Source organism: Electrophorus electricus, chromosome 18 (assembly GCF_041902795.1).
Source record: "Electrophorus electricus isolate QZ-2024a chromosome 18, ASM4190279v1, whole genome shotgun sequence".
NCBI lineage: Eukaryota > Metazoa > Chordata > Actinopteri > Gymnotiformes > Gymnotidae > Electrophorus > Electrophorus electricus.
Window position 1 is genome coordinate 2,409,313 of NC_137514.1, and position 14,301 is coordinate 2,423,613.

The 14,301-nt window shown below is 38.8% G+C and overlaps 1 protein-coding gene across 3 annotated transcripts; it reads left to right on the top strand.

The window, feature by feature from the left end:
* Positions 1–755: 755 nt before the first annotated feature.
* On the top strand, positions 756–10,151 carry LOC145652063 (uncharacterized). Of its 3 annotated transcripts, XM_081701428.1 has the most exons (6): positions 756–908; positions 2,968–3,030; positions 7,710–7,817; positions 8,131–8,238; positions 8,325–8,359; positions 9,070–10,151. In XM_081701428.1, exons 1-6 carry the CDS (start codon positions 872–874, stop codon positions 9,304–9,306), a joined length of 588 nt encoding a protein of 195 aa, XP_081557554.1. In that variant the 5' UTR covers positions 756–871; the 3' UTR covers positions 9,307–10,151. The 3 variants fall into 3 exon arrangements, with proteins under 3 accessions (XP_081557554.1, XP_081557556.1, XP_081557555.1); XM_081701430.1 differs by lacking the exon at positions 7,710–7,817; XM_081701429.1 differs by lacking the exon at positions 2,968–3,030.
* The last annotated feature ends 4,150 nt before the right edge of the window (positions 10,152–14,301 follow it).

A 14,301-nucleotide genomic window follows, 5' to 3' on the forward strand; every position in this document is an offset into this window, starting at 1 on the left:
ATCCTTTACATTACAAATTCAGTCCAGTTAGTCCTTATTTTAGCCCACATACAGCTCTGAATTCACTGAAAGGTCTGGGAGACCTGATGACAAACAATCAGTTTTATTAATTTACTTTGTATGAATGACTGTTTCCTGCCAAAGGCAGTGACGGGTTACTCAGAAGAGACGAACAGCTCTACCTAAATGACACAGCTACTTCATAAACACCCTGTTCCCTCTGTTGCCAAGGTGATCTACACCATAGGGACTCATGTGGGTGGAGTCTTCATTTCTGAGCATTAGTGATGTGAGAGAAGCTGACAGAGGAGTGCTTTGGAGGCATGGGGCACGAAATGGAAGCCAGTTAGTTTATAGAATGATTTATATGATTATTAAAAAATATGTACTTTTGTATAGTACAATGCTATAACGCACATTCATTACAATAGTTACTCTACAGTTGTACTGGTATCACTGGAATAGATGGGGCGGGGGCTGATATTATTTCATATATCATATTCATATATACGGCATATAATTCTGATCAAATGGCATATACGACATATATGATACCGGAACAAAGTGTAAAGATTTGTGCTACTACCACCTGTTCTAACGGCCATGCTATTCTAATGGCTTGTCACATTTCACTTTTGACCCCATAATGCACTTCCTTAACATTTTATGTTTGTCATTGATGCTGGAGGGAGGGTCTGTGAGTTCTGACACAAAACAGAGAATGAGGAAACACCTACACCAGAGAGAACAGAAGGTGGACCCACACACACTCCTACAAATTAGAAAGATGATCAGAATTTTTTTCTGGATAAAGTAATTCTGCAAACATTTGAAAACAGTGGATTAGTGTTTCTATAAACTTTAGCTCAGAATGAAGATCCTTATCCTTACCCTTTACCTGATCAAAGGTAAGATACTGTATTTCACCTGCTGCTGATACGGCAAGACCTTCAGAGTGTTAAAAGCTCATTGATGCTATAGTAATAGAACCATTCGGGGCTGTGTTATTTGGAATGAAGGTACAGCAGGATTGACCAAGCAGAACACAAACACCTCCCTTTTCTGCTAATAACATATCCAAAGCCATACTTTTTTTGCCAGGTCATTAGTGAAGTAGCCTCTGATTGCTCTGCTATGGCTGTTAGTGCATCATGAGTGTAATTAATGAAATGCTGCTGGTTATAATTTCTGTAATTTATCCAATCTACATTTTTATTTATCGTAACCCACCAGAAAAGTGTTGAAATCCCACTGCAATTTGATCCCTGGCCTTGAATTTATTTGGAACCCCACCTAGGAACTCCAATAGCATCAAGGTGTATTAATCATTGAAACTTCCTGGTACTACAGCACATTTTTCAATGTGATGATGTATTTGGTGAGCATAATGATGAGTTTCTGTTAATGCTGATTCCAGTACTGGAGTCATAGAACATGGCACTATTAGCATAACTCGGGCGCATAAACCTGTCCATTTGGCTGCTAGGGTCACATATAATCTTCACATACCCAATAAACATCAGGAACCACTATATCATCCCAAGAAGTGGTGATTTGGGCATGACTAGGCAAAATTCTCGAGTATGTAATTTTACCAGTTGCACTATCAAAATACTTGGGGGTACCATTTATACCATTCACACAGCTGGGGGCATGATCTGAAATCCAAATCTTTTCACACTTCCCTGAAAAATTTCCAATTTTCGGATCTGTTCCTCCCGTACTATAAAAACAATCTGGAAATATTGTAGTATTTAACCATTCTGCCTTAATGTCAGTTTCATTACATCCGACAGTATGACATGGGATGGGTGAAAGGATACGATTATACCTATACCTATTCAGGCCTACTTATTGAAGCATAACGAGTGCAACTTTTATACATCGGACACCAGAAGGTGCATGCCGTTCCCCTAACGCATGTGGAGGAGTTGAAAGGAAGAGGCGAAATGATTGGCTTGATTTTCTCTTTAGCCCATGCAATGCAATTATCGTTTGTCATGGTACGAGCAGTGTAACTAACATATGATAACCATTCATTATCTGGATATTTAAATGCAGTATATATCTTTGGTCCCACAAAGTTGTGAGCATATTTTGCATGGAGGAGGCAACACTGCGTTTACAACGTACATACATCTGGGCACCTGTCTGGTTGGTGTAGGTAAGAATACTCATATGATTTAAGCCCACTATAACAGTGAGATCACAGCCTGACATGTTATCACAATCAACTGGGTTCCTTCTGTGTGAAAACCAAATAGTAGATATAATTACAGTACAAATAAAAATCAAAAGAAGCAATGTGCTGTCCATTAATGTCCCTTTAAAACTTTATGATTGACTCGTTAGTTCTTGATGTACCTGTAGTTTAATCATCGCAGGATGTTTAATGGAGATAGTATTGGCAGCGCTAGGCTCACACCCTTACTGTGTTATTTATGTTGGAGTCTGAATGACTGTTTACCAGAGTTTATCTCAAGACTGTTTACCTCAAGACTCTTGTTCAGAATCCTCACTGTCTGTAGGTGGCCTCAGGTGGTGTCTGATGAGTGACACTTCAAGTCACTGGCCTGGAAAGACCACTATGTGCTGCCTCAGTCCATTCTCTTGTTGCTAGCAGTGGATACATTTTTGTTGTTTTCTTTTGTTTTGGGGCATGGGGCGGTGGTCTCTCTTTTGCTGTTTGAAGATGTTGTCCATAGCTTTCCTCTGTTTCACTATTCTTCTTGTAATCCAGTTATTTTTCTTTTACTTGTCTTGCATGTTTTTCAAATGCTTGCAGTATTGTCAGTTCACGTCACTGGTTTTTACTTTTTCTTTGTTCTATAAAGTGTTTAACTATTCGGCAGGTTTCTTCATCAAAATATGCTCTCATTGGCCACTGTTTTTTTTTTTTCTTTAGTCATGTTGTTCCATTTTTTTCATAAGAGTGATTCATTCTCTTTCATTCTTTCATTCTCCTAGCCCTGAAGTACGGCCCCCTTACACTCCTCTGTGTATCAGCACAAAGCCTACAGCAACTCCCTGGTAAAACAAAAAACATTACTATACTTGCAATTCCCAACATTTATACTTGCTGCGTACATTTAAATCATTCACTTATGCTCCTCACTTGCTGTGTGTCACTATGGGGTCCATTGTGAGTGAACCTCTAGTATGATCTTTGTTAGATCTGGGGCAAGTAAAGCATGATACATCATATGTATCATGCCTTATAATCAGCGTTCTTGTTCACCAATCACTTCATAAGCATTATGTGTGCATGTCATAACAGCATCTAGCTCTCGATTAGGTCTTGGTATTTTATACAATGGTTCTTTTTTCACAGCATATCGAAAATCACTTTTTCTATTTTCATGCTGCCCTGACACATGATGGTGTTTTTACACCATCCAGAAGCTTTAATTTGTTTCCTCTTCCCACAGTTTTTCTGAAGTCTGGTATATCTGAGCCACCCTTCCATCATGATAAGCCATCCTTGTTATCCTCCACTAATTCACTACAGCACCATATTTAAATAAACCTCCTTTATCAGTGTCAGTCAAGTGAACAGATGCTGTATCCTCAACTCTACTTCTCATCTCGCCCCTGCCTGACTAAAATGATGTAGTACAGCAGCCTACAAATTAGGATCAGCTTTGATCTTTTTTACCAGTTGATCCTTTCTTTGTGTTACCCTCCTTCAACCAGGCAACCACAACCAGGCAACCTGCCTCTGCTCTCTCACATGTCCACAATTTATTTTCTTTTGGAAACAAATATTGAACAATTTTCTCTGTAAACAGTCATATTTCAAACAGTCATTTTCAACAACCAGTTATTCTCAAACCAGTCTTTGTTCTAACCCAAACTGGTATGTGCCTTGACCTTTTTCTCTCTGAAGACTCTTGGGATTGAGCACGACCTCCTCACTCCGGTTTAACACAGCAATTATTTTTCTGACAGTTGTAGCTTTCTGCACAGTTGTCTGCTTCCAATTCTCTGAGTTCAATGAGTTAATTCTGTTCACCAATATGGTGAATATGGCCAGACCTCTATCCCAATAAACCTGTCTCTTGTCTATCATTATAAAAATCTCTAACCCTCTACACTGCCTCCCATCATCCAGCACTGGCAGTGGTTCAATTGGTCCCCACGGTAACCGCTCCAGTCCAACTGTTGCTCTTACAGGCACTTGGCTAAACAACAACTGCAGTCAAACATCCAAATCCTCCTTATTCTTTCCCTTAACCTAAGATGAGGAAATATAACCTCAGCTTCATCCAATTTATGCCATTAGTCAACTGCTACAATTTAGGATTTATTAACTCTAACGATTGCTGACACTCCACACCTGCAGAGTTTTTATATATTTTCTCAAGCCAAAAATGCATTTGTACTCCCTGCATCCCACATAACAAATAGCTCTACATATGACTATTTTAGCCAAAAATCTATTTCCTCGATTCTAAGTTATTTTGTTGGATTTAACTGCTTATTAACTTATTGACGTTGCCAGAACTTACTTGGGTAAATTATATATTCACTCTTCCAAAATTCTATTAACCGTCACTCGCTCTGGTTAAATGTATTATCCTGTAATATTTTAACTCTACCCTTCTCCTATTGCTATTTTAATTTGTCCCTCATATGTATGCTCTCCACTGCTGTAACTGATACCGATTTTAAATACTATATCCTCTATCATTTACTTTATATTATTTTTATTACTAAAACCACGGCCATATATTTTCCGTGCACGCATTTTATAATTAGATGTTATTAATGACGTTTAAACAGATCTATCTGCCTATCCATTCACTTCCTTTGTTAAATTAGTGCCTTCCTCCTTATACAACCATACCAAAATGATCTAAATTATAACCCAGAAAATCTATTATGGTGGTATGTGTCATACAGTATATTATTGTTGGTAATCTATTAACTTGCGATGGTCACATCAAGACAAACAGTTTTCACGGACAAAACATTTAGCATTTATCACTTAGAGCTATTTCACTCACAAGCTCTATTATTCTTCTCTTTGTTTTCTCTTTATTCTTTTCTTCTTGTATTCTCTTTCTTCTCTGCACATTTTGTTTACCTCACTCGTTGTGCCCACATTTAGACAAACTGGAACAAACACAACTTTTAACATTCATCTCTTCAGCGCTTTTTTCTCTGGAGCTCTTTATCTCTCTTTATTCTCTTTATCTCTCTTTATTCTCTTTATTCACTGCACATTTTTCTTTACTTCATAATTTTTATTAAACCATTTTTTTCTCACTATTTCCCTTTATAGTAAGTTTTTTTTTTTGTGTGTGTGTGTGTGTGTGTGTGTGTGTGTGTGTGTGTGTGAAACCATTTCCACTTTTACGAGCTGATTTTCTAACTTTTACTCCTTTTTTTGTTATTTTTATATTTTTAATAGACAATTCTCACTCCTTCAGTTCCTAGTCTGCACCCTTAATTCCCCCAAGACCCGACTAAAAGCTCTGTGGACAAGGTCTGAATACCACCTGTGCAAAATTTTTTAACAGGTATTCTGCTTACCTTTGATAGTGCGTGCACGTGGATTCAGACCCTGGTCACAGAACAGTGCAGCTTTGGGTCATCCGTCAGATGGTGCTTTGTACTGCCGACGGCATAGGTCCGTTGCCAATTGATCCAATTGATCCCCGTGGTACGGGCCACCAATTAATGTTGTTCCTAGATCTTCTTAAGTTCAAGACTGTTTACTCAATACACACTAAAAAGAAATTAAGATGCATACTCTGGAATTAATTTAATTGCTGGAATTGCTGGTCTGGTCTTTATTCTGAGCTCAATGTTACAAACGAGGCATTGTCTGGAGAATGTCTAACAGTCTTAGGTGGGCACACCTTTTATACATTTTCTTCAAGGACCCTTACATAACCATTTTTATTTTTTCATAATACGTGTCCAGGTTCCACCATTGTTCTCCAAACCATACAGTATTCAATGTATGCAAATTGATATTCAATACTTACACTAACCAGTTCTTGGTACCATTATGTTCAATCTGAACTACTTCTATTTTTTAAAAAAGACGATCCTATTCTATATCATGGATGCCCATATTGGTTCTTCCATTGGTGTCCATATTGTTTCTTCCTGTGCTTGGCTGGGATGTCCTGTCCTTGAACCAAGGCTCCCCCCTCGACTGAGGGCCCTAGAGGCCTGTCAAAGAGGCCTCCTGACTGGTTGACACTGAAACCAGTTTATTCTGGACCATCCATATGTTTCTGCATACGATATAATTTTACTACCACAACGTCTATCTGGAATTTGCCCCCTTTCAACTGTTCCAACACTTCTAGATAGCACCTGCCCCTTTTTCAACTACTGTCTCTCCAACATGTCTAGGTAGCACCTACTCTTTTTCGAGCTACTGTTCAGGCATGCTTGTAGAACAGCTGAACACATTTGGAGGAGAACAATCACTTCTACATACTTGTCCTACAGGTATACTGTACATAATGAAGCTTCAAGGCCTAGCCCACTTGTCACTGAGTTACACCTTTTCTTCTGAATGGCAGGGGGTGACTGATGTGATTGGCTACTCTGATGTGATTGGCTACTCAGGAGGAAGCATCATCATTCAGTGTTCTCATAATACTGCAAGCATTTGTAGGATGGGACAAACTGGCTGCCAGTACATAATTTACGTAGACACCAAGTCCATTGTCATTTATGAGGAGAGGTACATGATACATATAGGAAGAGAAAAGGACAGTTCACAGTGTTGATCAGAGAGCTAAATCCACAGGATGCAGGAGTGTACAGATTTGAAGTGGACAACGAGAGGAGGATACATGAAAGTTCAGAATGGTGATAAAATGTATGTGTTTATTTTATCACTAAAAGTAAAAATATTTTTAGCACTACGTTGGTTCCAGATAGTTATATGATAAATAGTCTGCACTGAGTATGTTAAATTAAATCCACTGAGTATGTTAAATTAATATTGTGTCTGTTAGCTTCAGGGTTTATTCATATTCATATATTTAGTATATTTAGAATTTTATAGATTAACGGTTCGCAGTACCATTGACAGATCCTTGTTTCCTATATGGCTGACAGACACTTGTATGGGCCTGAAATCAACAAAGGCATGTCTGGAACAGACAGTCACTTTAAGATGCAACTATCCAGGGAGGTTTGAAACATACTACAAGATATTCCTCAAACTGGATGACCTTTAGGAGATCCTTAATACTGAAACCATGTCTTCTAGAGGCAGATTCTCCATGTCTGATGACAAAAGTGCTAAAGTTCTCAGTGTGACCACCAGTGATGTGAGAGAGTCTGATGGAGGAGTTTTTACTGTGGAGTGAAACATGGAGGGGAATCAGTCAGCTATGACTCCCTCTTCACAGAGATTCAGCTACATGTCACTAGTAGGACATTTAATTCTATGTTTATTTACTTTTATAGTGAATATTTAACAATGAATATTTATACTATCAATTATAATTAAACTAAAACTTTTATAATCCCCCCCCCCAAAAAAATAAAAATAAAAATAAAAATAAAAATTGAAAAAATGTTTAAAATATTGGGCTTTACAAAAAGCAATGTGAGGTAGGTTTAATGCATTAGAGTAATCCCTAATTTAAAATATAATGAATATTCAGTTATTATGAGTTTTTCATGTTTTAAACTAATAAAAGAAATATATATTTCTATGCAATAACCATCACCAGAAAGCCTCAGCACAGTTATGAATGCAACAGCAGCAGCTGGAACCATGTCACCAGCACCAACATCTGGGACCATATCGCCAGCACCAATAGCAGTCACATCTGATGAAGGTTTTTTTAATAATTTCTCATTAATAATGATTCATGCCACATCCCTGTTAAATATAAGCAAGCAGGGTTTCAGTGGGTTGGTACCAGGATGCTACAGGTTCTAATACACTTTCTTTACAACATGGCATTACTGCACCAACACAGAGGCCTTTACAAGAGCAGAGCTTGACCAGTGGCCCTGTTGTGTATCAGTGAGGGCTAAACATGGGTAAGGGGTGTGTGTGTGTGTGTGTGTGTGTGTGTGTGTGTGTGTGTGTGCGCGCGCGCGTGTGTGCTCCTGATGTTTCTATTTTCTATCCTGATGTGTCTCCAGGTTTCTACATAATCATCATGATCATCATCATCACTGTGTCTGTCTGTATGGCTCTGCTGTTGATGGCAGGATTAGCAATGATGTTCTACAAAGTCAACAATATGCAAAGTAAAACATGCACACACAAACTTGCAGTTACCTGTGACAGTTGCTACAAGATAACACGGTTTGCCTTTTATTTGTTACAAGCACAGATTCAAGCAGAAGGAGGCCTAAAGACCACAAACCAGTGAGTACCTCTGTGTGTGTGTGTGTGTGTGTGTGTGTGTGTGTGTGTGTGTGTGTGTGTGTGTGTGTGTGTGAAAACCCAGTGCTCCAGGTAAGAGGTCTGAAGGGGGTAGATTTTATTCCAGAGTATGAATTGTGGTTCTTATATGTGCCTCTACTTAAATGAGGGTATAACTAAGCAGTAAGACATGTCAGCATGACTATATGTCAGCATGTCTACATGTCATCATGTCTACAACTCAGTATGTCTACGTCATCATTTCTACATGTCAGCATGTCTATGTCATCACGTCTATGTTAGCATGCCTGCATGTCATCATGTCTACATGTGCTCATGTCTCAATGTCCTCATGTCTGAATGTCAGCATGTCTACATATCATCATATATTGAATTCCTAATCTGGGCATTCCTGAGTGCCTGATTCAATTACCATTTGCTCAGCATCAGATGTGTACTAGCACAAAGAACAACATTCATTTATTACCAGTGGGGGCGAACATGCACGTCCCTCAGACACAGCCACTTTACACCTGAGACACAGCCAGTTTATACCTGAGAAACAGACACTTTACACCATACTCCAAAGCCCTCAGAGTGGAGGACCTGTGTATGTCATTTTAAGGGCCTGCATGTTACCAAGCTCCTTTTCAGACACATGACTTAAACTGTGCCTCCACATCTATAAGTGAATTGATTGTGTTCTTGTCCAGTCTCAGGTTCTCCACCACTCTGACTCACACACTGCTGGACCTGTGAGGTCTTCACCACCCACTAACAGTCCTGATGAAGATCTCCATTCACAACTACCCAAAGACCAAGGCCTCATTTATGCCACTGTGACTTTCAAGAGGAATCCAGATTCTCCCAGTAATCCAACAGTCACCTGCAGTGAGGAAAAATCTGTTACAGAATATGCCACTCTCAAACACCTCACAAGACTGGAATAATTGCAATTAGTATTGAAAAAGTGTAAACCATTGTGACAGTTGGTCCCTCCTAGCTTCCATGTTCCATGGTTTCCCTGTCTTATGTATTTTTTTGGTTCCATTCCTTAGTTTCGTTTTCTCCACCACTTGTTTGATTTTCCATGCTTGTCATTACATTCACCTATTCCTTGTTTCTAGTCTTGTTAAGTTCATGTATTTAAACCCTGTCTTGTGCCCTCTGTCTTTGCTGTTCATTTGATGGTTGAATGACTGAATGTGTTGGAAAGCCTGTATCTGTATGCCCATAAGTTTGTACTCCGTGTATCCTAGTCTGACTGTTTTTCCTAGCCTTATTGTTTCTTAGCCTCCGATTTCTTCCTAGTCTCTGTATAGCCTGCTTCCCCTGTTTACTGTGTGTTTATCATGCATCCCTGTACTCTGTGTATTGGCTCAATGACCCTGGACTGCTCTGACGACCCTGAATTTTGATTTGCACCTAATAAATCTTGATCTTCTCCGCATTTGCGTCCACCTCCTTACAGCTAACCATTACAAACATAAACCTGCTTTAATTATATAAACATCCATTTTAAATCTAAAAAGTTACAGACCAAAATTTTGCATATTTAAATATATAATTCATTAGAAAATGTTAGTTTCAACTTTTTTTTTTCTTTCTGGATTTAATTCTGCAAATGTCTGGACTTAATTTAGCAACAAATTGTTTACTGTTGTTTTAGTATTCAAAAATAAAATGTTTGTAGTTGAAAATATACCCAAAAGTGTATTCTTTCATTGTTTTTGTATTTTGTATCCATGTAATAGTGATGTGGCAGTTCTGTAATGTACAGAGTACATTAACAGGGAATAAAGGAATCATCTGAACTTGCTTCTCCCAAAGTTTATTTACCAAATTATTTATTTACCTCATTATTTCAAGTCACTGAAAATTATAAAAGTAATAAGTGTTCAATTTATTAATATATTACTAGTCACAAACTACATTTTTATCTAGCCAAAAAAAAAATGTGCACATGAATATAACCTCATATGTTAGTTGCCTCTTTTAGTTACAGGCATAAAAATGACCCTCTAATGACCTTAACAGAATGACTTCAGAATGGAGCTTGGGCGTAGTTTGTAGTTCCTGTACCACTGAGTCACTTCCTCACCACTGAGAGCAGAAACAGTGAGTACGAGAGAAGAAGACTAATATAGTTCAAGAGAACGACTGAAAAAAGGGTCCCAAGGCATGAAAAATAAATTTGGTCAATTTAATTATTCAATTTATTTCAATTCAGTGTATATGCATAGCACTTTATATGCATAACTTTATATGCATAGCAGTTTTACCAATAGACATTAGGCCAGCCTCATGACACTTAATGCTAACCAAGCAATTCCATGCAAAACGTGTACTTTGATTGGATGTATTTCTGGATGTTTTCACCTGTGTGGTGGATCTTACACTATACAGACCCCCCCCCCCCCCCCCTTTCTGGCTGGCATACAGCCTTTAGATGTTGGATCTTGGGTGGAGTGCTCCATACATTATGAGCAGTTTTCTGGTCTTGATGTCGGTAACTTCCAGTCCTCTTGGCCAGATTATTGTGCCTGCTTGGTATCTGATATATATAAGATTAACCACTCACTCTCCTCCGGTCAGACTTTTCTCCTTCAAATTCAGACCCTCTACCAGAAGCCTAGGGACTTGAGGGTCCTGTGTAGTATCTTAGCTATTCCCAAGACTGCACTCTTATAGATGGATATCTCAGATGTTGTTTTTTCCCGGGATCTGCCTGAGCCATTCTCTGAGTTTGGGGGTAATAGCATCTAGTGCACCAATTACTATAGGAACCACAGTTTCCTTCACTTTCCACATCTTTTCTAGCTCTTCTCGCAACCCTTGCTATTTCTCAAGCTTTTCATATTCCTTGTTCCTATCAGTTGGGATTGCATTTTATTTTGACAGCAGGGTATGTTTTGACTGGTATGGCATAGTTTTTGATAGCCAGAATCTTCCCATTCAGCTGACTTCTCAGGACTTGCCTCACTCTTTTTACATATTTGGCTTTCCTTCATGGTTCCCATTTGCCTGTGGGATTCCAAGGCACTTGTAGCTGCCCTCAGCATACATTATGCTACCTTCTGGTAGTATAATCCCCTCAGTTCTAGTTATTTTGCCTCTCCAACCACTTATCCAGTCCGAATGGCATTCCAATGTTGTTGTTGTATATCCTGGTAAAATGGATTAGTGAGTCGATGTCTCATTCACTCCTGTAGCCACTCTTGTTGATGATTTCACTGAGGGGGTTCAGGCCTATGCAGAACAGCAGCAGGGACAGGGCACCTCCTTTGTAAATCCCGCACTTGCTGTAGACGTATGCTTGGCTTGAAGTCGGCCTCTATGCTTGCTTTCCACAGGCTTAATTCTCCATACAGTACAGCAAAATTATTTGTAATATTTTGAATTGGCAACAGAACCAAAACCAGGAAGCAAAGCAAAACATAGATACGAGACAAGGTTACCATAGAGACAGGATGCTAGGAGTGGCTGTAGCTTCCATTAGCTCCCCTCCAGTTAAGTCATGAACACAAGGTGTTCCTGATTACAGGCATTTATTTTGCACATCCATGCCGTCAACCATGCCTGCAAACATGCCATGAGAACTATATAATTGCATGCATGAGCAATTATTATTTCTGCATGAATGTTTGCGATAAAACATACTTGCTCAAAGTGTCAGTTACAGACCACCACTCAACCACCCATCTGCATGGACAATAACAAGACAAAACGGAAAACACATGGTTCACCTGATGATATCAGACTCCCATAGTCGCTTGAAAAAGTACCACAACTGCCTAATGGAACATAGGCTTCTATGCACCAATATCATTGGTCCAGAATTGATGCATGATTTGAACTTAGCAATCGAACATAGAGTAGTTAACACAAGAGAGAAGAAAAACACTACACTGCAAAATAAGTTGTCATGGTTAGTAGCTAACAACTGCTGCAACAATGAACAGCATGGATTAAAATTTTGTCTAACCAACTATTTACAGACGATCAACAACAAGTCCTAATAAAGAGACTCAACTTCAAGCATAAAGATGCATCAATAAGAAAATTCCTAGCCAGTCTAGAGAATGCGTTCAAATCAAAAGACCCCAGTGAAGAGACCCAGCAACAAATACAACAAATGATTGTTCCAGTACTAACATGTAAACAAAACCCCAGCACCTTCATGAAACAAGAAGAAAAGGCAATCAAGTCCTTCAAAGCAGATAAAATTATCGTCATCCTACACACAGACAAAGATTGCATGACAGTTATACTGGATAAAGCTGACTACATAGAAAAGGCCAAACAACTCCTACAGACTACATTCACCTATTGATGCATCTGCAAAGACTGATTATCACTTCCCATTACACCTACTTACAACCTGACAAAAGAAATGTGGAAACGTCTGAAGCATCTGATCGATGGTTCCCAAAATTCCATAAACAAATAGATGAAGATAAAACAATGTTATCATTTGATGTTACTGCACTATTCACATCCATAGATCTCAAACTCAAGTTGGATAATGAACATCTACCAAGAGGACCACTCACACCAGAAAGCATATGCAAAATCCTCCAATTATGCCTAGCCACCTACTTCAAATTTGAGGAGAAATCTATGAACAACTCAAAGGATCACCAATGGGATGACTGCCGAAGATATAATGCAAAAACCTGAGAAGATCGTACGTCCACAAATAAATCCTAGGTTATGGCTGTGCTGCAGTTTCCATCAGAGGTGCGCACATATAAAGAACACAAGCAAGAAAATGACAAGACAACAACGAGGCGAGTCACCATTCATTACGTTCAAGACATTTCAGAAATGACAGCAAGACTACTGAGACAACATGGAATTGCAGTGGCTCACAAACCAACTGCAACTCTGAGACAGATTTTGTCCAAACCAAAAAAACAAGTCAGAGGACAAATATCATATGTAATATTCAATGGAACAACTGCGAGAAGAATTACGTTGGACAAACAGGAAGGAGGATGTCAACCAGGATACACGAACACTCCCTGGCTATCAAAAGACATGACCTGATATCTCTCATATCCATTTATGAAGACTGTGAGTGAATTCCTCAAGGCCTGGTTCTCCACAGAAAAATCAACAAACAACTGTATTGATATAGATCCAATCTACCAGCCACTGAGAATGAGAAAACAACGCAACAGCACTTCTAAAGATAGTGACCAAACTGAGCCAATGTGAGCGCAAATAGGTAGCGCACGACATAAACCAATCAGCTCATATGAAGGCAGGCTATGTCACAGTAACGATTCCGCCGAATCAGCCAGTCAGACAACTCCAAATCAGACCACCACACACGTAATTCAAACAAACAACATTAATGCTGGATTACATCACCCAAACTCTATTGAAAGGCGAACATTTGGATCAACTAACACAATCCCATTTGCACTGATGATGTCTCCTCAAATGGGGACGAAATGTCTGCAAAGAAATTGCCAACCTCGGTGCTTAAACGAACAACTCAACTACCAACCTGGACTACCAATATTTCAACACATCTCTAAGAACTATATAAATAAAATAGAAAAATCATAAAATAGTTTAGTGCAATACAGAAAATATTCTCACAGAGAATAACTATTAAAACAGATCGCACACCACAAAATGTACTTTACAATAGGCTATACACTGTTAAGCGATAATTAGCTCAAGCGTTCACTGAAATATTAGCTAGCATATTAGCTGTTAGCTAGCTCACTAGCATACCTAATAAGTTATAACATAAAACAGATAAACGTCCCTCTGCAACTCGTCAAACATTATTTCAACTGAAAATGTTCTTCACCAGAACACAAAAAAAATGCTCTGCCCCTCGTGGCAATACAGAATGCGTCCCCAGTAATAATAACCTGATCACAACATGGAACAATTCTATCATGGTTCTTCTACAACACTAGACATGT